Below are 27873 nucleotides of genomic sequence, written 5' to 3' on the forward strand. Positions count from 1 at the left end.
TTGTAGGTCCATTAACTTGTGAGACCGGGGCTCAACAAAGTTTTGGGTTCACGAAGAGGGGATAGGGGGGTTAAAAAATTTGTAACACGAAAAAATATATTGTCCCCACCAAAGTATTTCTGAACACTCCCTAAACTTAGTTGATTTTCAGCAAATGTTATTTTTCAGTGAGTTTTGCTTTTATTCTGTGTTAAATTATGGCAAACGGAATCAAAATATTATGAAGCAAGGAAACAAATACTATAATCGCTCCTGGGTGTCACCCATGCATACTTTTTGCATACCGGTAGGGGCCTATTGCCAATCACAAAGTTTGAAATTGTAATTGTTTAATGTAGGCTACTCCCTAACAGAATACGTTTATAGGCACGCTGGCGAAGTGACGTATTTAAATCGGATTAACTACCATAACAATAGATGAATACAATTTTGACTATATCGCCCGCACTCACGTTCATGCAGTAGGACCTACCGATGCATTGAACCATAGATGTCAAAGAAATGCTAATCACTCATGCACCTGTAAGATTAGTCTCTTTGAAAAGAACGGTATTGTATTCAATCTATTATATGATTGAAGACAGGTAGTAACAGACGGCTTGACGTGAGCCTATGATTTTTTTCTGGGGTCTTGTGGTGTACGCTGGTTATCATCGATGTTGAAGTGCCTATAATAGTTCAATGTAAGAAAATGAGCCAATAGACGTGATGAATAAAGATCGGATTTTTGGATTATTAGTGGCGGTATACAATTAAATGTCAAAATTACGGTGCTTTTCTACTTTTCAACAATAATTCATACTGGCAGGCTACACCAATAAGTGTATTTAGTGCAGATTGATATTTTTCGGGATACTTTTCCACAGGGAGGAAGCACATGGCAAAAACTATTGCCGCGGGTGCCATTTTGGAAGGTCACGTGATTTTTTTTTACTTCAAATACTCACTGTATTTCATATCTTATGCTTGTCGTATATTTCCTTTGTATTATCGATAGTTAGTCTCAATTTCGACATTACTATATCAACAAGACATTCCATTATCAAATTAAAAGACTTTCTTGCAGAAACAAATCACTGTGGCCTGATGGGATCCTAGTAGTTGACCCACTTCCGCCCGGTCTAACCTTGCTTGGGGCGCTTTTTACTATCTTCAACAGGTTCGATTCGCTAAACTTACGACACCTTTATGTGGTGACCTCAATCACATGGGCTGAGTAAGAGTTGATGTGAATTATTCATAACCGATCGATACCTTGCCTCACTTTGTTGAGAGCAAGCCAACACAATTTCCATAGGTTTGCGTGGCTAAATAAAAGCCGTGAATTTAGTGTCACCCCCCTGGCAGCTACGCTTGCGAATTGCCTGTCTTCAGCTGCGGTATAGCACGGTATATAGGCAGTTTGCAGAGAGTGTCGCTTCTCTATCTATTTTTCTCGGAGAACATGTTTTATAACTTGCAGCAAAAGCGTACCTGATGCAACTTATATCCCGGGAGGTTTCAAAGTAAGTGATCATGAGTTTTGTATTGAAAACGTAATACTCAATGTAAGTGGAATAGGTTGAACCAAAATCTTGTTGAAACGCAACTTTCTGTGGTAATGCATGTATTATTGCACGCATGACGCCTGTGTATAATGTACATGTATGTATGCATGTTATATGCATGGTCGAGTTTGGTGTTCTCTTTCTATATAAATACGGTCTGTAGAATAGAATTGCAATTTTTGTCCACGGAGCTGAGTAGAAATTGAATTACGCTACACATACACTTTGTCTAGACTAGCTAGCGTAGCCCAGCAACCATGCAATTGTTGAAAGCCTTAGCAATAATTCCTATAAAATATCACAGTCCGTTGCTTATATAATTATAGTCTTTATGACCTTTATCACTACTGAGGACCTTTTAGTCACCATTGTGCTCCAGTAATACAGAAGCCACATATCATACTGGGTGATTGTACTAATCAAGTGACACTGGCTAATTTTGCATGGCAAACTGACCCCTTGATTGTGTTTGATCATTTCAACGTGACAAACGATTTAGATTTAAGGGTAGACTAGGTACAGTTGGTCGAAGCAGCAAAAAAAAATCAATTTTCATTATCTAAATCAATATATTATTGAAATATAACACTTTGATGTTTTGCAAAAGTTCAGTCTACAAATCATATACTTTGAAAACTTGCTTGATTTATTGTTGTTAATGAGTTATGTACGTTTTACAAAAGTGTTGTTGTTTTAGCTCTCTTCACAAGAAACACAGGACCTACAAAAGTATATCTGTGATATTTGAATTCTTCTACCCACTCGCTATGAAATGATCAATGCAATTTTTGCTAAAGCTCACTACCATTCGCAAGATGCTGTGAACTACCAAATCGCAACACTTTAAAATAATTGCTAACCTTAAGTAGAGACAGCTATCTCTCAGGTAGAGTCCGACAGGCAAGCAAATACTATAGGGTCCACAACTTATAAGTTCCCCCTAACACTTTTTTAAATAAATCGAAAAATATTTTACAAAATGTAAAATGTAAAAAGTCACGTGTAGCCTGATTTGTTTTACACATGTGGACCAATTTATAGCGTCACACGTCATTGCGTTCAGTCACAGTGGTTAATTGTGTAAAATCATTCGTCTTAGGGCATTTTAATAAGGGCACTTAATTTAACACCCACGTGACCAGATGGGCGATGACATTACAGCGTCTAGACAGGATTTGGCACAGCGGGTGGTCTTCCTGTGTATTTCAATTGGAAACGCGGGATGCATGTCCAAATTTTCTCGCAAATTTGTCATTTTTTTGCAATTTTGTAGTATTATTGTAAGAGTTTCCGTCGATAACTTTTTTCCGTCGACCAAAACTTTCAAAATTTAGTTCTTGAAAACATACTAAAACAGGGCTGTCAACTTTTTGGAATTGCTTGGCGTGAGACAGAGGCGTACCGGGATTTGCCGACTCCAATGTTCATTTTGTAACATGATTATTTGAGCCACGACGCTCGAGAATGTGAAAAGCGGGGGGGGTGTTTAGGAGTAACAAATAATTAATGAAGATGCGTGAGATTTTACTCATTTTGCGTGAGATTTACTACCTAGGCGTGAGATTATACTACCTTGGCGTGAGACCGTGAGAAAGTGACCCAATGTGTGAGACTCACGGCCAATGCGTGAGAGTTGACAGCCCTGTACTAAAAAAGCGGAATTCCCGTATGTATAATTAAGTTGCCTATTAAATTTCCAGCAATTTTGATGATATCGTCTGAAAAATTCCTATCTCTTAGCATTGTAACACATCTGCTGATCACTTGGTGGTCTTGGTATGGTGGCGCCCATGGGTTACGTGGGTATTAAATTTAGTGCCTTATATTTGATACCCCATGGTAACTGAAAATAGAGACCGTTTTGAAAGATGCACCTGAGTCCAAAGCAGTCATGGATAGGCTCGACCTACTGTATTGTTTGAGAGTTGACTCCTATATACTCAGATGCCGGTCTATTTTTCACATAATGAACCATTATGACTGAACGCAATGACGTGTGACGCTATAATATGATCCATACGTGTAAAACAAATAAGGCTACACATACGTTTTTAAACTTTTACATTTTGTAAAATATGTTTCGATTTATTAAAAAAAAAAAAAGTATTAGGGGGGGGTGGGAACTTATAACTTGTGGACCCTATAGAAACGCTTACACCACGATTGTGGGATTTATTAGTCGTTTGTCAAATCATACCAATAAGATATATTGATTAATATTTGGCAGGTTATATCTGCAGTCCATATGACGAAGAACCGTCATCTTCAAGTTATTATGTTGTGAACATCGCCCTCAAATCCCAAACCAATTTCCCCTGATTTATATAGCTTGGTATCACTGGTTTATATTTTCTTTCACTGATCTAATTTTCACATACCAATTGCATTAGACTGTCAGCAGGGAACAGCTCTAACCAAGCCATATGTTGAAATACGGGCCTGAGTACCTGGTCACTCATGCTCATAGGGTCTGTGGTTTATTGGTCACTCTACCACTGAGTATTGATATTTGGATCTTATTCTATAATATTTTCACTTCATAAAATTTCCTCATGTGACTATATGAAACTTATTCAAGCTATCATTTTAGTGCAAAAAGCAATTCATATAATACCAACAATTTGATAACCAGAGTGTAGAACATAGTAAAGCTTCCAGTGAACATAGCTTGCTGCGAAAATTATGTATATTGATTTCAGTGTGGGAAGCAAATACACTTCTAGAATAAAATAATACTGACCACAGACCCTAGAAATTTGCCCGAGGGCATGGTATGTACATACAGACCAAGTCCACCTGTTGTTTACTAGTCAATAATGATCTAATAGTATGAATACACAAGTAGAAATTCCCAGGGCCGTTCCTAGGGATTTTGCCGCCCTAGGCAAAGCCTCTCCCTGCCGCCCCACCAAAGCATACCAAAAATGTGTTAAGGGGGTTACCCCCTTGAAAAATCATCAGGTTTTTTTTTAGTGGCGGAGCTAGGGTTTGTAGCGCCCAGGGCTAAGGAAACATAATGACGCCCCCAATTCTTGAAACAATTGCGCGCGGAGCGAACAAAATTGTGCACAAATAGGGCTTACCACTAATTAATTTTGAAAATGAAATTAAATATCGGTCTTAAATTGATAATTTTGTGCGAAATGCTCGCGAAGCGCGCGAAAATTTTGACTTACATCACTGAGGGGGAGGGGCGCAGAATCGATCCTGAATTGTTCCATTCGGCGCCCCCTAAGGGTGGCGCACGTGCCCCACCTCCCCCCATCGTTACACCACTGGTTTTTCCGCCCTGTTTTCTGTTTCTCTTTTCGCCCCCTTTTTATTTATTTTAAAAATTTTTATCCGCCCTCATTTTTTCTTCCCTTTTCTTTCTTCATTCCCGTTTTTTTCGCCCTTTTGGCGCCCCTCTAAGTTTGCCGCCCTAGGCGACCGCGTTACCTGGCCTAATGGTCGGAACGGCTCTGAACATTCCAGCTGCTAAAACCCTCGAAGTTTGCATTAAGTTTTAAGGTATGTCCGCGTTCTACATATTTGCACATGCACAATACAACAAAGCCTACACCTTGATGTCAAAGGTGTCGGCTCTGTCCTATTGTATCTTACGATTACATTTCAATAAATAATTCAAAATAGTTATTACGTAGTCAGTCGATTTTTTCACTTGTAAAACAACGTAATTTGTCATCATCTTTGATTTTTATCCTATTTTTCAGCCAGTAAGCGGAATGTCTCATTCTAATACACTCTGGAAAATGGTCAAGACATTTGGCGATACTGGTGAACAAAAGCTGCAGAATGCCAGAGGCGTCGCAATCAATCAAGACGGCGATGTGGCTGTGACAGATAGCCCGGCGAAGAGAGTTTACATCTATGACATTAAGAATGGGAAACTGAAGATAGCTATTGATACCACCATGCACTCAAATCCTTCCAATTTCACTTCAAAACCACATGGAATAGCCGTATGCCAAGATAAATACGTTGTATGTGACGAGACCTTCTACCCCACTGTTTATGATAACTGTGGTAACTACATCCAGCAAATTAAAGTAACAAAATATAAAGAACATGGCACATTTAGTATCGGCTCCAATTCTCAGGGTCAAGTGTTGGTAGGTCATTGGAATGTTAAACATATTGGTGTGTATAATCTCAATGACGGCAAGCTCGCATCTTCCTCTGCTATTCCACACAGTGCGTGGTACATAGCAGTATCTTCAGATGATAGCAGAATCATCTTAAGCGCAAACGGCTCTGAAGGGGCTCGAGTAATCGATTCCAAAGGTCAAACCATCCATGTTTTGAGTCTTCCTACAGATGTCTCGTCTTCCTGGTGCCCAACTGGTGTCTGCACCATTGGTGAAGGCGAAGACGAGGAGATATTTGTTTGTAGTTGGAGCCCACAAGGAGTGTATCGCTTCTCTCTTACTACTGGAAAGTATCTGGGCTGCATAACAACAGATGTGAGTAGCCCACGAGGAATTGCGTGTGCAGATGACGGACGGATCGTTGTAGCAGAGACACAGTGCGTCAAAGTGTTTGCTCCGTGCACTTGAACACTGGATTTGTAAAACAAGAAAAATGATATATCAAGCAAACGCCTATCTACATAGTCTCGGTCCCAGCCGGTGTGTGCTGCTCCGTCACTAAGCAAACCGTCTGGCGACAAATCGTAAAATGTGACCGTTCACGGCGAATGAGCCGTAAATTCCTTCCCCGGTCAATTTTGTTTTATTTCGTGTTTAAAAAATAAACATCATAAACTTAAAAATGGTACATCATTTGACTTCAAACGATATCCAGAAGCGGGGTTATGGTTTGTTAAACTTTGCTCCTTCAACAAAATTATAGCTTTTACGTTTTTACATGTGTCTCTTTTTCCACATTACTGGCAGTAAATATCAAATAGTCATAATTGGCGGTCACTTCAAATCATCCCCAAGTCAACGAGGTTTAAGAAAGTTCTCTCATTGTTAATTGTTGGTTATGCATACCTGTACAAAATACAATGCCTGGTAACCCACCACTTGAACAGGATTTAGCAAAAGCAAACAAAGACCAGAGCTATTAAAAGTTCTATAACCATCTAAGGTAGAAGCTTATTATCCACTTCAACAATAGAATTATTGATTAGTTTTTGACTAACAAAATGAGACAGATGTCGGGCCAGGTTAAGTTACCGATGAATACGACCTTCGTACAGATTTTACACCGTAACTCAGAATACAATTTAGGGAATTTACGGCTCATTTGTGCTGTCGGGTCACAAATGACGATCGCTGATTGGTTAATGAATTTCCAAATAAAAAGGTTTATTCATATAGATCATCTGACCGTCGGAGGTCAACATCCGTTGCTAATTCCGGTCAGATGACCCTGTTTCCCGCTACCATCAAAAGCAGCATCAGTCGGCATTGACGACAGTGGTCGCAGGCCCCCAACCTCCACAATGTAAGTCGTGAGAACTTGGTTCAATTTGTACTTTCTCGATATGAATACACCATCGCTAACGATTACGGCAGAGATTGCCTAAAGAAATTTCGGGAATTGGAACTTTTGGATAGAATCGCAAGATTCACCTGTCATCTGTACTTCTCTCTCCACTGTAAACATCGCAAGCTCACCTCACGCAGCATAAGGCTAAAAACATCGATTGCAGGACATAAAGCCCATAACAGTATCCATGTGGAAACGGCACTTTTTTCTGAAAGGATTCGTCAAATCAACTACAGAATCAGCGCTCTGAAAAATGAGAAACTCAATGCGGAGGAAGGGTTGTTTACTCGAATCCCAGTTGATCGCTACGATGACATTTAGTAGCATTTACCCAACATGCCGCGCAAGCGGAAGCCGTCATTTGCAAAGATCGCCAACGAATTATTAACATTATAATCAAATAAAGCAGACAACACGATTATATATAGTTATTCCCTTCACCATCTTTGCTCATTTTGCTGTTGTCATTGTGGCTACCTCTGCTATGATTATTCTTACAACTGATCCCGATCCTTACACCGCCTTTGATCACGCATGTATGAAACGCAGATGGCACTATCTCAAGGAAGGCAGATGAATTATATTTTATTCATGACGTTCACTTAATGATGGTTATAATACATTTTCAAACTAGTATGCGTTTGTGAAGCCGGGCTCGAGCAAGTAACTTGAGAGTTGCCAGTTTATAAACCAGGCTAGAAGTAAATGAGGTTCATGCTGTTGTTCACGCTGGATTCTGTTTACATATGAAGAGCTTGTTTCCAAACCATGTTAAGTCCACAAACACATGTTTCTGATTTACATGTGCGATATTGCAATGGGTTGTGATGCTATAGGTATAATAATTTCAGTTGAATGCACCATTTCGTCGACAGGTCCTTAAAGAACTTTAGCAAAATTACCCTCGATTAGAGAAAAGCGAGGGTAATTAATTTTGTTTCACTGGTTTCATTTTCTGATATTGGATTTCATAATTTGATCTTATATACCTCGACACCTGCTGATGTTTGACCTTTGGCATGTCAGCACATTCCTGGTGCTCTGGAGGTCAGCTGGGCAGGGGAGTGAGTTTCAGGGCTGGAATTGCCAGAGGGCATATAGTATGGTGACCCAAGTGAAGTCCAGGTGGTTAGGATGACAGATTGACCACTGTGTTTTTAAGACTAACTTTCATGCTCATGGCAATTGCCATGGCAACTGGCTGTCAAAGCTGAAAACATTTGAAGAAAGCATGGATTCAAAAGTTTTAAGGATATGTACATGAAATGCCATTTCAAAGCAAAAAGTGGAAGGATTTGATTCCCAAATGAGAACAATAATATGCATATTGTTAAGCAGTTTTGTTGTGGTAAATAATGTTCATGGTACAAATCATTGTTGCTAATGTCAAACTTTTGTAATTGTGATTGTATCACACAGGTAAATGAGAAACTTGTGGTTGTGGACGACGTAACATGGTTTGGAAACAAGCTCTTCATATAATCAACAAAGCAGACAAAACGACTAATATGTAGGTATTCCTTTCACCGTCTTTGCTCATTTTTTTGTTGCCGATGAGGCTCCTTCTGCTGCGACTCTTCTTACAGATGATGTCGATGTGGCTCCTTGGACTGTATTTGCTGGTTTGGGGGGATGTGGCTTATACTGCAGCTACCCCTGCCACTATTGCCGATGTGGTTCATTCTGAAACTGTTGTTCTCATTGCTGCTGCCAATGTGCCTACTGTGTCGCTGCTGCGTCTAGAAACTGTTTATTAAATACACACACATAAATACAGGTACTACGTTAATATTTACTTGATCTTGATACTATAATAAACAGTAGAATTCCTTTTACAAGATTCGTGTACTTTATGAGTCCACAGTATCACCAAGCAAAAGAAATAATGCATGACACTGCAGATAAATTCACACACCTGCTAATTGCAGTGCCACATAAACAATTATTTCGATTTAGGAAATCTTGCAATACTGTAGACCACTTTCAGCTAAAGTTAGAAACTCATGCAGAATGACTACGGCTTGGTACGAGATCGCTTGACAAATTCGCGTTCATAACTTCAACATCAACAAGAGGAAACAGCCCTGGCTTGAAGCCTCTGCCTTTTACAAATACATAAAGGAAGCTTTTGAACGTGAACTAACATGATGACAATAAAGTTCACCTCTGATGCTTCATATTCCATTGTAGACAATCGTCGGTTTTCCCTCTCTTCCATATTCTGCCATTCTTCTATGACGATAGTCTGGTACTCCTCTTGCAATGTTTGAGCAAGAGGGTCCTGATCTGTCTCTTGCAAACCAGCTACGAGATCCGCTGGCCAGTCTTCCTCGTCTCTTTGTAGCAGAAATAGAAGCAGTAGCTTCACATTTTCCATTCGTTGTCTGACATCTCTTGACTCAGTATTTTCAAGGAGTTTGCAGTCTTCTAATGGTAGATACAAAAGACGCGAGGTCAGATTGCTGGGATCTACGTCCGCCACTAGGATGGACCAATTACGTTTAAGAACTCGTCTCCACGTCATTAGGTAGTCTGAAATGCCTTAAGATAAGAATAATGAATACAAACATATAAGGAAGTATATTTAAAGCATTGCATATTGTTATGAATTCGGCAAAGAGACGAATAACAGTTTGCTGTATACCGTTCCTATCTAACATGTGAAATGCGTGAGTCACGATCACGCCTTTTGTATTTTTTTATGTACATAGAGGGCGACGTTACTGACTTTTAACCGCGAAAAGTTTATACTTAGATTCTACACTGTAAAAAATGATCGTAAATTAACGGACGCCCGTATTTCAAATTTCCCGTAATTTTACGGAAACAGCCGTAATCAAAACAGCTTTTTGTGATTAGAACCACCTACCTACCTCCACACCCACCCACACATCTACATGTAATACTACAAACCCACTTAATCCTGCTTAAACACACTGAAAGTAAAATTTAAATTCCGTAATTTTACTGGTCCCCGTAAAAATACGGGGAAACCACTGGCAGCAAATTTTCCGATTATCCCGTTGATTTACGGTCATTTTTTACAGTGTATTCTTCCATAATGCTGTATAAATTCATTATCTTTGTTTATTAAGTTCAATTTTGTCGTCCAACGAGGTCAGCGAAATAATAGATGTCTGTGAGTATGTGAGTACATGCCATATTTTGGGGAACCTGACTTCCATCTCCATACTGTCAATATGTATTAAGGTCAGCAACTGTTGCGATTTGATAGTTCACAGGATCTTGCGAATGGTACAGTGCAACAGAGCATAAATGCCCAAAATTTGAAAGCTATATAATTTATGAACAATATAAACTACACATAAAACAATACTCCTATAAAGGGTTTCTAACATATAGGAATCCAAACAATCAAGTACCAACATGCATAGCTTTGTCCTTATATCACTTTTTGGCTTTTAATAAAATGTTATCAAACCTCTACTGTGATTGGCAGCTGCATAAGGTATCTCTTTGTTAGCTGATAATACCAAGCCATTCAGCAAGTGGCTAATAACTGACCTTGATAGGCTTGAATGAGTACTGTCATCTGCTACAAAACCATCATACTCTAGGAACTGGTCACTCCATAATGCTGCAGGGAGCACAGTACTTTAACAATGGAGTGAAAGACTCATTATTGATTAGGCGCGGATTTTAAAAGTACAGCTCCTGTGCGTGTATAGCAAAAATTTGGAATAGAATGTTTGGAATTTTATAACTAAAATACTAAAAGCATTTTGCAAAATATGCTCTGACCAATTTATAAAGCATTTCATTACCTTTAATTTGACATATTGCTTGATATGTTTGGAATTATAGTAAATCATTAAAAAAATATTTATTAATTAATCAATTTTATCCATTAATTTAAAAAAATAATACAAATATGCAGATATTCTCTGACAGAATGGTAGGATTTGACAAGAGTCAATATTTCTTGTAAGTTTAATTCTTATAACATATTTATTTTTGACGATAAAAAAATAAATTCATTTTTTCCATACATTTCTTTTTATTATGCTAATTATATAAAAATGTACGAAAACGTGTCAAATTTTGCAACCTTATTAAAGATCAGAGGTTGATCAAAAAATGTTGTAAGTGACATCTTTCATTTTAATCTAGATTTTAAATTACGTGTCAATCTGTCCAAAATTGCAGTTTTGGGCATTTATGCTCTGTTGCACTGTAGTGAACTTGGGCACAAATTGCATTAATCATTTCATAGCGAGTGTGCAGAAGAATTTAAATATCACATATATACTTGTGTAAGTCCTGTGGTTCTTGAGTTATGTTATAAAGGGGCTGAAACAACAAAACGTTTGCAAAACGTACATACCTCATTAACAACAATAAATCAAACAAGTACATGATTTTGCAAAACATTAAAGTGTTATTTTTCAATATATGAAGACCTGAGCGCAAGAAGACCGTAAGTCCACTTGGCCTCTCAAGATGTATACACTAAAGTTGCGTATAGTTTCGTATAGTTTAGTAATGTTTTATACATGTTCAGGGGCCAAAACAAATCTTTCACAACCTTTCACGATGTTTTCACCCTGGAACATGTATTAAACATTATAAAACCCTAAGAAACTATACGTAACTTTAGTGTATGCATGTTGAGGGGCCAAGTGGACTTACGGTCTTCTTGCACTCAGGTCTTCATATTAGATAATACTAACCAAAATCAAACGTTTCTTCAGTTTCCTCAACGGTATTCTGCAAGAAAGGTAGGAATCAGAAGAAAACGTTTCAATCAGTGTGGAACGACCTTTAAAGAGCGGCTTCAGAACTCAACCGCCTGAATCTCGCCGATTTCTTCCGGTTGGAGCCGGTTAATATTATTCTAAACACATTTCAAAAAGGTCTGCCAAAAATCCCATTTGGCATACCAGAAAACCTTGCTCCTCTCTCAGCCTGCCTAAAATTGCTTGCCGCCTTCTCGACTTGCCCAAAATCCTTGTCCCTCCCTCCTCCGCACATGCCCTATTTTGGGGAACCTGACTTCCAAACCTTAAATGTTGTATATATATAATGCAAATGTGTATAATGTGTATATATATAATGCAAATGTAGCGAACAAGAAGTTTGGCATAGTTGAAACATTTCTGTACTGATTTTCCAAGCCTTTTATAGCGTTTTATTTAAAAAGGGCCCCACAATTTGCACAGCCTTATACCTTTCCTGGACACGTCTCGATGACATCATCTATTGCTTGCAATGCATCAACATTGTCCTCCAGACTCAGACGGCTCACCATCGTCCTCAACATTCCGATCGTCATCTTCTTCTCTTTCTTCTTACACCATTCCTTGATGAGGCCGCACGTCACAGATTGACGATCACTTTTACTTTGATCGAGTATCTGCGACATTTGGAAGTCTGGGATGCCTAGCAATCTAGCAACGCTTCGGTAGTCTTCTCTCCATTTATGGATGGCATCTAAGCGGCTAAAACATCTCTTCGCTGCATCCACTGGAAGCCACTCATAGCGACATTTGGGTCCCAACTTTATCAAGATGCTGACATCATATCCTTGAAATAAAATCTCGGCGATATCCTCGGGCCTGGTACTTGCATCTTTCCTCACCAAGCCATCTCCTTCCTCAGCTGCTACAAGGCTCTGTGCGGTAAAACCCCAAACCGTTTCAAGATTTTCACTTTTACGAAGGGCGGCATGACTGATGTAACATTTTTGCAGACTGGTTCCTGCTGATTTCTCCTGAAGCTCATCCTCTATCAATTCGATGGTTTGCTCGAGACTAGCGTGTGCAGCATTCATTGAATTTTCGTCTTGACACATGACAGCCACACTAATTGCCTCTTTGTGCTTTCCAAGCTGAACAAAAATGTCCACCAAATCGAGTGTACATTTTACTGCCGTACGAGAAACAATTGTAGATCCCTTTCGCTCGTCTAGCATCTTCTTCTGCACGCACGGAAAGACGCTGGGATTGAAAATATCAATCTCTTCTGCGCATTCCATGCGGACTCCCTTCACAGCATATGCTTCCCGGGCATTCCATGTTACTTCTTTGCCGTGCAGTGGGAGTTTGCCTGGCAAAAGGAATCTTCCATCTTCCGTCTCATGAACAAGGTCCATGTGGTTTAGCAGAGCTAGGAGCTGAGTCGTATCCATTTTCTCCGTGAAGAACTCACGAAGTTCAGGGAGCGAATAGAATGACTGATTTGGTAGCAAGGTCTTCAACTGACCAGCAAATTCGTCACCTGCGAAAGCCATCCCGATGATTTCAGACATAAACCATTGGGTGTTCAGGATCAACTGGTCAGGTTTTCCTTCACATTTTGCCCAGTAAACCTATAAAAGAATAAAATCAAACTTTAAAGCATCACCAACATGAAAGTATTAAATGCATGTATTAATTTTACTCTCCTTTATGCAGCCAACTCTCGCTGAAAGACATGAATACAGATTAGATGCCTTCAACATGCTAAGGGAAATATTCCCCGCATCAAATATTTCTTTATAAATTATATATCTAGACTCTGCCACATACAACAAACACGAGGGGCTATAAAAAAGTTTTTGAAATCACCCAGAAGTGAAAGAGCTATTTCGATGAAATTTTGTCTGTGTAAGTGCAGATCCTTATGTACACTATAGTGCAAAAATGGTCTCATAAGTATGTTTACTTTCTTTACAGGTGGCGCTAGATGCCAGTAACCTGCTGCCCCAGTTACCGCGCATAAACTGCAAGATGGAGAAAATTGATGCAAACAGCGTGATTAAGATCCTGCTTTTAAAGGGTTACAGTGCTAAGAAAATCTATGATGAAATGAAACCTCTCTACGGTGGTGATTGTCATATCGTCAGCCTGGTACGCTAATTGCCTAAGTAATTTTTACATGTTTCTCATTTGCAATATTGATTTTCTTAGTAATAAATCCATAATTAATCAAATGTCCAGCCGCATTTTTCATTAACTTGTGGATTCTACAAGTTAATGAAGAATGCGGCTGGAAATTTGATTAATTATTAATCAAAATTGCAAATGAGTGTAAAAATGCCCATAATTATTACTTACATCACCCATATTATGAAGATAAGCTGTAGCACATTGCAGCGTATCCTCATCCATGCCTTCATAGACGTCTTTAACTCTCTTTAGGTATTCGTACCAGTCAATGACTGGTACGGCCTCTTCACGCCATGGCTTCATCATCTTCAGCATCTTGTCACAAAGTTTTGGTAGCTTTTCTTTTCCCTGAAAGAAAAACAAGATGACCACTGAATAAACAGATAACAGCAAATGAAGTCATAGTCAAGTTATCTCAATCGATAAGGCGTTCGCCTATTGTGCGAGAGGTTGCGGGTTCGAATCCTGATGGTGGTCTCGTGGAAAAATTTAGTTAAATTAATGAAATTCCCCTAGACAAGGACCCTACAGCTAATTGTCTCGTTGTATTAAACCCGGACAAAACTCGGGGCGCTAACCCTAGTTGCGAATGTCAAAGTCTAGGGTATGCGTTTTGGAAGCTGCAAAGTCCCTGACTTGTTGTTAAATGGTTAATGGAATGATATGGGGCCGTAGTGGTCAGCAACAAGCTGTAAAGTGTGCTGAGGTTTGTAAATCAACACCCAGGCATTGTGCCTGTCCGTAGCACACTATATTCTTTTAAATAAACTTAAAATTATTTACAGTTACCACCAGTATTACAAAAGATTTCGTATGTTTTGGCATATTCCATTGGCACTTATCCATTTGGTAGAATACAAGCATTAGCGAAAGGATAAGGATGATGATTAATTAAGTGATAGTATAAATATCACACTTCCTTGAGCTCGCTTCTTACGTGCAGCAGACTCGGGTTGTCTTCCCAAAATGTAACATGATTGCTTAATTTATTAAATATCATTTCTTTGTCATCTTTAATCTCATTCCTGTGCTTAAAAAGGAAGCGTTGTTGTTAAACTTACAATGATTTCCTCTCTTCTTCTTTTTAGAGACGTTTTTAATTGTTCGATCCCACTGGAGGTCTTATCTCGAGCGTCCAATAAGATCAGTTCCTGATCAATATCGAGACTACTCGAAAACATGTCCTTTGACTGCGCCAAGAGTTTCTTTGCTGCCTGTGATCCTGTAAAATTTATTTGAAGATAAACTGTCATGATTAATCTTTATGTTGTTCTTAATGAAATATAATAATTTGTCTTTTAGGATTCTAATAATATTAGGCCTACATGGTTAACCAAAAATATATTCATGAGACACCCGGTATCAACTAAATTGATATTAAGGGCGCTGGCTCTTACTAACGTTGTTCCTTGTTATGCAAAGGAGACAGTTTACGCTTCCGTAACTTCTGCACATAGATTTCGGGGCTATGTTTTGGTCATTCCCTATTTCACGTGCATCAAGACAGTTTCTATACAGTTGAATGTACATGGAAAGAATCTTCCGCACGAATATACAGAGCGAACTAAATATCGTATTTGTATACTCATGAAATGTAATGTGCGTCTTACCGCTTCTTGTATCTTGGATCTTGTCAGCATGTGTGGCAACGAGAATGACTTTAGGCAGACTGTCTAGTTCCCTGGTTGCTTTTATAAATGGCAACCAGAATTTGGTAGTGGACTGAAATACGTAGTAAGATACACGGAGTCAAACATGGATAATGGGCTGTTCCATTTGAAATATCCATACCCCTGTGGAAGATTTAAGAAACGTCTTCCACAGAGGGAGTATGTTTTTCAAAATGGAGTTGGCTATAGACCTCTTTGAACAAGTTGGAGTTGGATTGAGTTAATTTTTTTTTAAATCTCATACTCCATCTACAAATGGAGGTAACACAAGGTTCTATTCTATTAGAAACCCATGCTCCCTCTGCAGAAGACCTAAGCTAAATATTCCACGACGGAGTGTGGATTTCAAATGGAATTGCTCAATAATTAATTCGCACTATTGCAGTTTCATTTTCTTCATGACTAACAAACAAGCAACAATTGGAAAATAATGACAATTTGAACTCAAAATAAATTTTCTTTTACATGATCGCCATGGCAACATTCAAAGAGCTATTAAAGCTATAATATACGATTTCCATCAAATGTGAATTACGTAATTCATATTATTCTTAACTAAAAATGCTGAAATAATATTAGTACTAATGTTGGTAATGTTGGTAATGTATAAACATTACAAATATGCCAAAAAATCATGTTTGAAAAAATAAATTCATATTATAAGATTGTATTGCTTTAACTCAAATAAGGTAGTAAAATGTGCAGAATAGTATATTTTTTTTCAAGCACAGATTTTTAGTTATTGTCTGCCAATAATGGGGTATATTGTGATGTGTTTATTACCATATTGCCATGTAGCAATTCAAGAAGATCGTACATGAGGACGAATATAGACTGCGTCGAGCCCATGAACATGCCATGAGTCACAGAATATTCAACCTGACCGGCGCAGTCCCAAAAGAGAAAGCTACCAGCACCTTCCACCGTTTGTCTGCTGACGTCAATACCAGGTGTGCGTTCGTATTCGTTGTTGCCATCTTCGTCGTCCTGTTTAAAATGTAAAATAACAATGAAGACTCCGAACGTTACTAATGATCTTAATAAATATTCATCGTGCAAAACGTGCATTAAACTATAGACAATTTTCGTAATTGACCACTTCGTCGTCGTTGGCGGCGTTTGCCTCTGCTAACTCCAATTTAGCGGAGCCGAAAACTGAAAGCGAGGCCACTGTATATAATTACATACTCCCAATTATGCAACGTTAAATTGCTAAGTAACTATAATGACTATCTAGCTGAGACTTGGTACATATGTAGTACAAGTAAAATACGTTTAGCATTTTGCTAATAATCTGCATAATTAATTAGAGGCTATTAGAGTTATGTTTATTTTATGGTGTGTGTATGCAGCTGTGTGCATGAGTGAGAGCTTAGTAAGGAGTGTTCTCATTTTTACTTTTACAATATAATTTTCTGTTCTTGTATTATTTAATTTGATAATCTTCTACTTTGAAGTGTGTTTCATGGTACAGGTCGTATATTTTTTTTGAATTATATTTATATTAGTACGGCCATGTGGAAGAGCAATTTAAAAAAAATTAATATGTTTTACCGTGTATAAATAAGATTTTAATAATAATAATATAAAATCATATTCTCATCCCATTTCTTCACAAAAAAGCGCTAAAAGCAAAATCTTACCCCATGTGGACCAGCCAACAATCCTCTAATTTTGGAAACCACTGACATTTTCTGTAGAAAAAAGTAAATGTAGCAGTTGTAATGAATGAGATCAAACTACTTTTGCTGAAAGACATTTTCGAGAACAATAAAATGCCTGTGATATTTGCATATAATACGTTAATATAGTTTGAAAAAGAAAGATATAATAATTTAACAAACCTTGAGGGTATTTTTAATTGTGGTTTTCCCAGCAGAAGGATCCCCACAAAGAAAAACTTTGACAACATTTACAGGATGGCTACCCGTTGCCATTAGTCTATGATGAAGTGATGCTTTCTGTCAATGGAAACAGGATAACAGATTTGAGTTATATTTAGAATTCATAAGCCAGAAAACCTGTGATATGTATAGACTTTCATGATATTCTTAAAAACACGTTTTCAATTAAATCGATGTTTTATTTGTCACTTTCTCTCAATATTACCTGGCTCATTTTCATATTTTGCAATGATCTTACAACACCACTACATTCATATAAACGCACCCCCTGTATGCAGTGGTGTTAGGGCCTAAGGTGGTTGTACAACTTATGTATAAAGTTAATTAAATGCACATTATGGCCTAACATCAGAACATATGCGGTTCCGAAGTTTGACATAATATATTGTGTAAATCTTTTTTTTTTTTTACTTTTTAATATCATTTAAATCACATTACTTACCTCGTGCATTTGCTTTACTCTTCTTTTTTTCAGAAATGTAAGCTTATCCTCTGCCGTCTCGCCACGCTAAATAAACAAATAATTCAAGAAATAATTCAAGAAAGAAGTAAAGAAGGGAAAAGAAAGGAAAAAGTATATAAACAAGTATTAAAATCAGCTGAATGATTCAGCTGTTCAATTCGACAGTTTTTTTTAATGATGTCTTCATAAATAATACCGATTTGGAACGCCTAATTTCAGTATGTTAATAAGAAAAATGTGAGCTTTCATCTGATATCAAAATCTGATAACGCTGTCTGTCAGGTTACCCACCTTTAAGATATTTTTGTCGGCGACAAATTTATGGGCGTGTACCCCCTTCCAGTTCCGCCGCATATGATCGTGATTTAAAGTTTTCATCTCATATCGCAGAACAGAAAGGATTGGCGTTTAAAATAATATTTATACTTAAAGAGCATCCGGCAACACGAGTAGAAGAAATCATGTACAATAATTTAGCAACTTTAAGGTTGTAGTTTTTTTTGTACCTTGGTTTTGATGGACATATCGGCACTTGCGTGAATCAGGGCAGTTATCACTTCTGGCGTTTTACAAATTATTAATACATAAAGAGCATCCGTGAACACGAGTAGAAGAAATCATGTACACACATTTACCAATTTTAAGGTTGTAGTCATTTTTTTTCTTTTTTTTTGATGGACATATCGGCACCTGTGTGAATCAGGGCAGTTATCACCTCTGTGTAGAATCCGACATTCTCAAAGTTGTCATAACGCGTACATGCCTTGTGAAGAGGGGATTCACCCTACAAGGAGATTGCATGAAGAGAGTATACGTAAATAAAGAAAAGTGGATCAGATGGTCACATCTGATAAAGTCCTCCGAGGTGTAGGACGAAATATTAGAGTAAGTAAAAACTTACTGGTTTTGTCAAGCGAAAATTGCTAATCGAAAGAATATTACGTTGATCAAAATAGTAGGAAGAAATAACAGAAAGAAATACACATATAGTAAAAGTGCTCTAGAATACGACTGGTTCCATATAGACTACTTACATCCTTATCCAATAAATTGACTTCAGCACCAGTATTCAGAAGTATCTTACAGCACCTGTCTGAACCATCGTATGCCGCCCAGTGTAAAGGAGTTTTGTCCTGTAGGTGAAAATTAAATCAATACGGTCACTCAACTGGCCTCACTCAGCTTTGTGGGTCGGTCTTACTAGAGCCGGCCACACTAGAGTACGGCCGGCTTGTGCTCCTACACCTTATATATCGGATAAAATGATGTCCATTTCCCTCCTTTGAGAATCTTTCATGTTTACATGACATAGATTATTTGACTAATTTGCCGTTCTTCTTCTGCATAACCTAACACCAGGAGGAGATATTACAAACAAGGCATCGTTACTGGAAAAGCTAAAACTTCTATGTGTATTTAACTTTTAAAATCTAAACATTCTCTCTGAAAAGTGGGTCCCAGTTTTTTTAAAACCTTTAATATACATAAAATTGGATGGTTTCAATCTAATACACAAATTTACTGGACGGAAGTAGACTTTTTCAAACAATTGATGATGTCCTCCTCCTGATTGGCTCTTGCATACATGAACATGGTAAATTCTTGAAGATATTCATCAGCACTGTTCATGATAAAATTTTATTTGCAATTTCTTACAACTAGTCCAAAGATTTCCCCTTACTTGCAGAGACGTTTCGAAAACTGACAGTTTTCTTTTTCGATGCTATTGTTGCTTACGAGGTTTTGTTCATGGAAGTCAAGTGCACTTGAGGTTTTCTCTGCCAAGCGACCAAATATAAATAAATTCTGAGACTCCTGAGTAATTTTTTTAAAAAGTTCCATTTAGTATAGCCCATATAAATAATGTGATGTATATACTTACATAGTTATCTACTGCATCGCGTGCAGCACCAGCGTCAAGCAGTATCTTACAGCACGTGTCTGAATCCATGTGTGCCGCCTGGTGTAAAGGCGTCAAGCCCTACGTGTGTAACATAGTTTCAGTTTAGATTTTATTGTACATAATTGGCCCTGTGCCCTTTGCACTACAAAATAATATGATAAGAACATAATGAGGATGTAATACCAGTGAGATATAATTGCATAAATTCAATCATTTCACGAATTTTCATGGCATGAAAGACAAGTTCCCTAATGTCAAATGGTGTATCGAAACTCATGAGAGAAATTAATTAGGGGACACTCGGTTCGGATCTGTAATTGAATGGAAGATATTTGTTTACAAATCTCATCAAAAACTTGCAAATCATGACAAAGTGGTATTTATCTTCAATATTCCAATCCTTGCACAGATCACAAACCCAAATTACCCGATTCTCCAAATTCAATTTCATCGCGTGCAGCACCAGCGTCAAGCAGTATCTTACAGCAAGTGTCTGAATCCATATCCATATGATACAGCAAGTGTCTGAATCCATATCCATATTTCAGCCCTCTACCTGTTTTCTGGAATTAATTGACTCTTGAAAGTGCAATAAATACGTAATTTATCAAGTGAAGTGATACAAGAATACCAGTTTTGTTTTGAAACATCTTCAAGTCTATGTTTTAAAATGTACCATAAAAATACCTTCATTTTCACACCCCGATTGAACCAATCATGCCCGAAGCCATGTATGAAAAGAATATTTTAACATGCATGACCCAGGTTGATGAGCCTCGTATCGAATACCAGTTATTGTCCATTGAAACGTTCAGTACTAAAGTACTAGCAAGGAATCGGACAAGAATGAAAGCAATTCCTCATCAGTTACGGCCTATGTAGTGTGATGCTATTTGCATCTGTCATTTAAGCCACTCTTCCAAAATAAACGCATCCCAAAAAGAAAGTATCCAGTTTGGTCCATAAATCAAAGATGGGGTCTTAAATCAAGACCTGCCAAAGGTATGGTACAGATGAATTTATTCCGCACAGTTTGATACCTCATTTGTCCAAATCGATGCAGAATTGATGACACAATGACCTTTTAAATGCAATCACCTTAATTTTAAAAGTTGCAGTAATCCCTATTGATGTGGTTTTCCTGCTTCTCAAGATTCTTCATAAAGGTATACAATAACAGAGACGGTATAAGACTGTTTGACTTCACTTCATGTGTTTTATTCAATACAGATTCTCTTTTACTCCTTCCTCAATGTTTTACCATTCAATCTTCACAGTCAATATATGGTATGTCCTCCTGTTGCATCAATGACAGCCAGCCAGATATCTGCGGCGCATGCTCTCAGCGAGACGTCTAATGCGCCCTGACCTTGATTATCGCTGCCCATATTGAGCACGTTGAGTAGCAGGACCAAATCAATAAAATTTACGGCAACTTCTAAAATTGAGGCGACTGCATTCAAAAGACCATTGTGTCATCAATTCTGCATTGATTTAGACAAATGAGGTATCAAAATGTGCGGAATAAATTTATCTGGAACACACTTTTGGTAGGTCTTGATTTAAGACCCCATCTTTGACTTATGGACCAAAATCAAACTGGATACTTTCTTTTTGGGATGAGTTTATTACCAAAATGTGCATACAATAATAGTAATGTGATATACTCACATTCTTCTCTGCTGCATGGATTTCAGCGCCGGCTTCCAGAAGTATCTTACAGCATTTGTCTGAATCATTGTATGCCGCATGGTGTAGCGGCGTCTGGCCCTATGTAAGGAGAAAAACCATCAATGTTGCTCATTAATATTCAGCGTTTTCTGTATGTTAGACTTACATGGTCAGACATGTTAGACTTATGAAGTAGTGTGACCATGGGCGTCAATTGGGGGGGGGGGACTTTTCGACAAAGTTTCTTGTTCTTTTCAGCCACTTTTTGACAATTCAGGCCCCCCACATTTCAAGCTGGATTGGCGCTAATGAGTGTGAATGTCGTACTCACATTTCTATCTATTGATTGAGTTTGAGCTCCTGCATCCAGAAGTATCTTACAACATTTGTCTGAATCTTTGTATGCGGCAAAGTGTAACGAAGTCTCGACCTGTGTGACAATAAAACCATTAAGGTTGGTCATCAGTATATGAAGAGCTTATTTCCAAACCGTGTTAAGTCCACCCACCTTCAAAATTGAGATTTTGATGAAAATGGGTAGTGAGTAACTAGGGCTATCCAGCAATGTGTTTGTTTTTTCCCAAAATTAGTCAAGTTCCGAAATATTGACACACAAAGTATCGAATTTTTTCCAAAGCGTGTTAAGTCCAATCCAGTTTTGTAGCAAACTGTGTTAAGTCCACGAACACTGCCCTTGTGGGCAGCTCGTAGGCAAGTAGCACGGCATAGGGCTTCCAATAGTTAATCGCCAAAGTTCTTGTTTGGTCCTGAGACTAGTATACATGAATTTGGTCTGCATAACAAGTTGTTGTTGTTGTTTTTGTTTTATATTAGTAGGCTTAGTTTGTATGGGATTTCTGAAATATTTGATAGATACCTCCAGAAAGACATGGATAGGGTGGGAAGGGGGAGAGGGAGAGGCTGTGATGGTAGAATTAATGTTAGAGGATGGTGGTAGAGTTAGTTTTTGATATTATTATTTTGTATGATTATCAAAATGTGCTACTAAATTCAAGGTATAATTTTAAAGTTAAAGGTATAAAAAAACTTAGGACTTAAAAACTTACGACTGTCAATATGGGATTAGGGTGGCAGCATGGGGGAGGGGAAATATTTGTGATAATGTGATCAAACAAGTGGATATTTCAGGTCATCACTTATTGTCAGTGAAATGATGTTTATTCAATTCTGAGAAATGCAATTCAACTAAGTTTTGAATTTTGAATTATTTTAAACGTCGAATTTTTGTAAAAAATGGGCAGTAGGAGGGTTCGAGATGCAAGGTGTTTTGTGGCAAAATTGTGTTTTATAGTAGAGAGAATCACATTTTGTATGTTTTAATAAATTTGTTATCTTTTAAGACTAGTTTGAGAAAAATATGGTTAGTTCTGTGTTACAGATACTATGTTTTGTGTCAAAATGTGTTAAGGTTATACAGGATTTTGAACTTTTGTGTAGGCAAATTGGCTGCACGTAGCCACCTAAAATATTTTGTTTTTCAAAAAATAAACACGGCAAGCCTAAAAATCATACTTCATCTTAAAGTTGACACTCTAATGATTATTATTGTAATACTTTTAACGTCATAGCTCATACACAAATGTACTTTGTAAGTGTTTAATTTGTGTTCAATTTCATGAGCATGAGGTTTTTTGGGAAAGAGGTCAGGAAAATATGGGGAGAGGGTCCGATTTCATTGCGATTTCGCATATGTGTTACAAACAAACCAATGAAATAATGTACCTATTTATTCTTTCGATAGGTCCTCCTGATTTAAAACAGTAAGCTTACATGTTCACAGAATGTCAATGAAAATGATGGGGGGTAAATGTCGTCTTTTTTGCAACAACAATATTAATTTAGTGTGCCAATATATTGACACAATTATTCCCTACATTATTTCTTTGAAGTATCAGCTAACACATGCATATCAAAATTTTATGAATCAGCTACGGGAAACATTAAAAATAATTTATTTCATCTCAGCATATCAGGCCAAATGGTCCAAAATGGAGTTCTGAGATATCCACACATTTAGTTTCAAGTACTCACATTTTCTGCTATTTCACAGTATCAATTCACAATCCCATAATATTCCAGGTGCAGTGCTCCTGTATTACTACTGATAATCCTTACTGCATGGGAAGTATCAATTGATTTTCACAAAACTTGCAGAAATTGACAAATTTCTGCCAAAACTTCCACACTATCTATTATCATGTTCAAACCATGTGCTAACTTGTTTACAATGCTAGTTAGTGTTGCCAGGGCCAAGGTGATAGTACTTATTTTATTGATTTTGTTTAGTATAGTGCTGGTTGAATACTCATGCTCCACTGTGCATATGCTTCAGTGATTTTAGCAATCAAATGAAAATGATAGGGTTGCCAGTTCATGCACTGGAATAATAATCACTATAAGGGGCACATCACTAAATAAATGTCCCATTGAAATACATGTGAAAATACAATAAAGTAACTAGGTGCATAATAATTATGAGTCCTGGGGGAGGGTAGAATGAGGGAGGGGGAGCAGTTTTTGGCAAACATTTACAGTGCATCTTTATAAGGCTTAGGAAACACTACAGAAACATTCAAATCTGCATCATAATATCTAGGCCATTTAAAGTTTCCACATTGGCAAAGTTAGGCTGGCCGAGAGCAGGGCCAGGGGAGGCTGACAGGAAATGTTGGAATACCTTTTAAAATCTAACCCGCGGGCCCCCCATGTATATTTGGGATTCCCCTTCCAAAGAAAATGATAGCCCTCACACCTTCTCTTTCTTCCATGAGTTACACCAAATGCGGAAGGATTTAGTGTAGTGTCCCCTTAAAACAAGAACTGTCTTTAAAAAAGAATTAGTGCTGTGGGATATCTAGAGCAAATATTGACACACAAAAATAATTTAAAAAATACTTTGTTGATACAATTTTTTCAATCTACATCTCTGAGATGTTTAATATATACATATACTTCATAAATAAAAATTAAAAAACAAAAGACAAGTTGAGTGGAATTTTCACCCTCCGTAACCTTAAGTCCATGCCAGAAATTGCGTTTTGTGTCAAAACGTGTTAAGTCCATGCTATTTTTAAAACAAATTAATTCATTAAAAAAAATCAAAAGTCTCTAGATTTTAACTTAACATGTTTTTATGGTCCTATATATGTCACCTTCACTTCACTGTAATTTTATAGAAATCGAACTTTTTTTCATTGCCATAAAGAAAATTCCTGATTTTCTTCAAAGTGAATCTTGTGGACTTAACACGGTTTGGAAATAAGCTCTTCATATGGGGGTCAAAACATCTGCATTTGTCATGCTACTAAACCCAATCTTCCAATATATAAGCACACGATTTTAATAAATAAATAAATGAAAAAGTTATCCATTCCATATTGGCATTCGACTCTGCATAGTAATATTGTTAGCATTCACGATTGTTCTCTTGAAATACGACACATTACTTCGGGTCCATTGGTAAATGATAACATTCACGTTCCATTAGTAAACAAAAAAGTGATACACTTACATTCTTCTTGACTGAATGGATTTCAGCGCCAGCTTCCAAAAGTATCTTGCAACATTTGTCTGAATCATTGAGTGCCGCCCTATTTAGAGGAGTCAAGCCCTGTATGTGACAGAAATCATCAATTTTGTTTTTATATCGACCAGAAAGAGAGCCGAAAACGATTCCTTTTATATACTTGTAACTCATACAAAGAACAAAGATTCTTATCATTTCATTGGTCAATAACTATTGAACATTTTAACTATTTATAGAAAAAGACTATTGCACTCTGCGACAGTGCAATAGTTTATTTTCCATTGCATTGCACATTGCGCAGCTACCAATGGCAACGCTGACTGACGCGACCGTATACCGCGAACGGTGACCACCGTAACTCGCCAATTATAGGTGTGGGTGTCGCTTCTAAAATAAATACAGTTTGTAATTTTTTTGTAATTTATTTTGTTTTCCTGGTGATTTATAAAATTAAGTGGAAGATAAAGAAATTTATATGGGTTATATAAAACAAATATTGAATGTTTTATTCATTCAATGGAAAAATATTTTCATTCGCATTCGGTGAAATATGAACTGTTCCATTCAACTCGACAAAGCCTCGTTGAATAGAACAGTCCATATTTCACCTCATGAAAATATTCTTACCATTGTACTCATAAACATTCAATATTGGTATACCATGGATACTAAGCAATAGGATTTTGCTTCGCCTGCATACCACATTTTGCATACGATCAACCGTTTTGGAATAATAGTCATTCATTAAGCGGGCAGTTACTTTTCGGGATGTGTTTATTATCATGAGAAATTCTCCCTGGCATGCTCCGTTGCATGGAGGCAGATTTATTCACGAGGACGAGTGACAGTATATTGCATACACTTTATAGACAATTATAATATTGAGGAGTACCTACATGTACGTGACAATCTACCGCATTGATTTCAGCACCAGCATCCAGGAGTAACTTACAGCATTTTTCTGAATCTTTAATTGCCGCATGGTGTAAAGGAGTCTTACCCTGTGTGTTACAAAAAATCATCAAGTTTGCTCATCAATATACAATGTGTCCCAATAAATATTGCCGGATACTTTTTGGTTGTTTTTTGTAATAACTCCAAAATTATACATTGGAATCACAAAACCATAAGATGAAATTCCTTTCCGACGCAAATTGCGTTCGAATCGACTATTTGTGTAGCGCATGTCACAATGCAGTTTATTTAAAATTTGAGTGTGAGCTACTCATTCAGATTTTGCAATTGCCTAGCCATTTTGCCATTCATGTTGAGTTATCTGGCTTTGATTTCTCCTGGGAGAATGTCAAATAATACATCACGACTACAAAATGCTTCACAGTAGTTAATTAGTCCAATATATCTGTACTACTTTCGTTGTGACCGCTGAACCGAATCGAACGCAATATGTTGATAGGTAGAAAATATATTGTGTTATAAGTTTCCTTTAATGTTTTAATAAATAAATAAATAAATAAATAAATAAATAAATAAATAAATAAATAAATAAATAAATAAATAAATAAACAAATAAATAAATAAATAAATAAATAAATAAATAAATAAATAAATCTGAGTTCAAAGTAAATGTAGTAAACCATAAATCAATGCGATATACGTACAGTCTTATCTACGGAATGGATATCAGATCCAGCATCGAGAAGAATCTTGCAGCATTTGTCTGAATTCCTGAGTGCCGCCAGGTGTAAAGGCATCTGACCCTGCATGTGATAAGAAAACCAAGGCTGCTCATCAGTATATATAGTACATTGCAAGAAAGTCACTCATCAAATTGAGAAATAAGTTTGATAACTAGGTAAAATAAATACACTTAATCGTAATTCGAAGTAAAAAAGAACATGCAGCGATTTATAGTGCGCTACGTACAGGCACAACGCCTAGACGTTGATCCACAAGCCTCAGCACACTTTACAGGTTATCGCTGACCACTACGGCTCCACATCATTCCACAAACCATTATACAACAATTCCGGGACTTTGGAACGAGACAAATTAGCAGTTAGTTCCTCGGCTACGGGAATTTCAAGCTAACTTAATTTTTCCACGAGAGCGTACTAGGTTCCGTCAGGGGTTCGAACCCGCAACCTCTCGCATCATAGTCGAACGTCTTATCGATTTAGCTAACTTGACTGAGCTAGATGACTTTTACTTACATTCTTATCTACTGAGTGGATTTCAGCACCTGCTTCCAGAAGTATCTTACAACATTTGTCTGAATCATTCATTGCCGCAATATGCACAGGATTCCAACCCTGTGCGTGAAAATAAAGTTTTTTAATATTGTGCGTCTATATCAATCCAGTCTCGCTCATTTTGTGTAAATAGACCGAATATTTTGTGTATTATGACAAAATTTTGCACCACCATAATACTGCCCGAACTGACCAAACAGAACTAAAAAAAAAAAGCGATCACATGCTTTTTGAAAATTGACCGCTCCGTTCAATCTTACGAAAATACCTAATTTTCAATATGTTACACAGATTTAATTGATCAATTTATAGGGTGTCTTTATATTTATACCGTTACATAATTATCACAACCTTTCCAAAAACATTCCAGTATGGTAGTATCAATACAAAGTTGCATCTTAATATCTTATAGCAAATACGGACCTTGTGTTGTGCAAATCAACACTGATCAAGGGAAATGTTGATGGTTAAGTGTAACTTTTAAAATAGCAATTTAGTGTACTTATTTCGTTATAAACAATGAATAAGTACATCTCTCCCGTGATGTCATTTGATTCTGCATAATAATATTGTTA

The 27873-nt window shown here is 37.3% G+C and overlaps 3 protein-coding genes across 3 annotated transcripts in view; 1 reads left to right on the forward strand and 2 right to left on the reverse strand.

Annotated features, from left to right (window-relative positions):
* Positions 1 to 1445: 1445 nt before the first annotated feature.
* Positions 1446 to 6394, forward strand: LOC140164891 (uncharacterized). Its single transcript, XM_072188272.1, has 2 exons — positions 1446 to 1505; positions 5261 to 6394. Exon 2 carries the CDS (start codon positions 5273 to 5275, stop codon positions 6101 to 6103), a length of 831 nt encoding a protein of 276 aa, XP_072044373.1. The 5' UTR covers positions 1446 to 1505; positions 5261 to 5272; the 3' UTR covers positions 6104 to 6394.
* Positions 6395 to 8317: 1923 nt separating this feature from the next.
* On the reverse strand, positions 8318 to 18053 carry LOC140164890 (death-associated protein kinase dapk-1-like). The gene is made up of 11 exons (XM_072188270.1): positions 17947 to 18053; positions 17445 to 17561; positions 17244 to 17294; positions 16384 to 16587; positions 15541 to 15652; positions 14992 to 15152; positions 14099 to 14278; positions 12232 to 13371; positions 11735 to 11771; positions 9208 to 9584; positions 8318 to 8789 (listed from the first exon to the last, which is right to left on the reverse strand). The coding sequence occupies exons 1-11, from the start codon at positions 17953 to 17955 to the stop codon at positions 8763 to 8765; spliced, it is 2415 nt and encodes an 804-aa protein (XP_072044371.1). The 5' UTR covers positions 17956 to 18053; the 3' UTR covers positions 8318 to 8762.
* Positions 18054 to 18619: 566 nt separating this feature from the next.
* Positions 18620 to 27873, reverse strand: part of LOC140163708 (uncharacterized) — a 15103-nt gene continuing 5849 nt past the window's right edge. Inside the window, exons 10-18 of the mRNA XM_072187024.1 lie at positions 27260 to 27358; positions 26708 to 26806; positions 25985 to 26089; positions 25074 to 25172; positions 21873 to 21971; positions 21542 to 21640; positions 19850 to 19948; positions 19002 to 19100; positions 18620 to 18751 (exon numbers count right to left, since the gene is read on the reverse strand). Of these exons, the coding sequence (XP_072043125.1) occupies positions 18620 to 18751; positions 19002 to 19100; positions 19850 to 19948; positions 21542 to 21640; positions 21873 to 21971; positions 25074 to 25172; positions 25985 to 26089; positions 26708 to 26806; positions 27260 to 27358 (930 nt within the window). The remainder of the gene's footprint in view (positions 18752 to 19001; positions 19101 to 19849; positions 19949 to 21541; positions 21641 to 21872; positions 21972 to 25073; positions 25173 to 25984; positions 26090 to 26707; positions 26807 to 27259; positions 27359 to 27873) is intronic.

Source organism: Amphiura filiformis, chromosome 11 (assembly GCF_039555335.1).
Source record: "Amphiura filiformis chromosome 11, Afil_fr2py, whole genome shotgun sequence".
NCBI classification, from domain to species: domain Eukaryota; kingdom Metazoa; phylum Echinodermata; class Ophiuroidea; order Amphilepidida; family Amphiuridae; genus Amphiura; species Amphiura filiformis.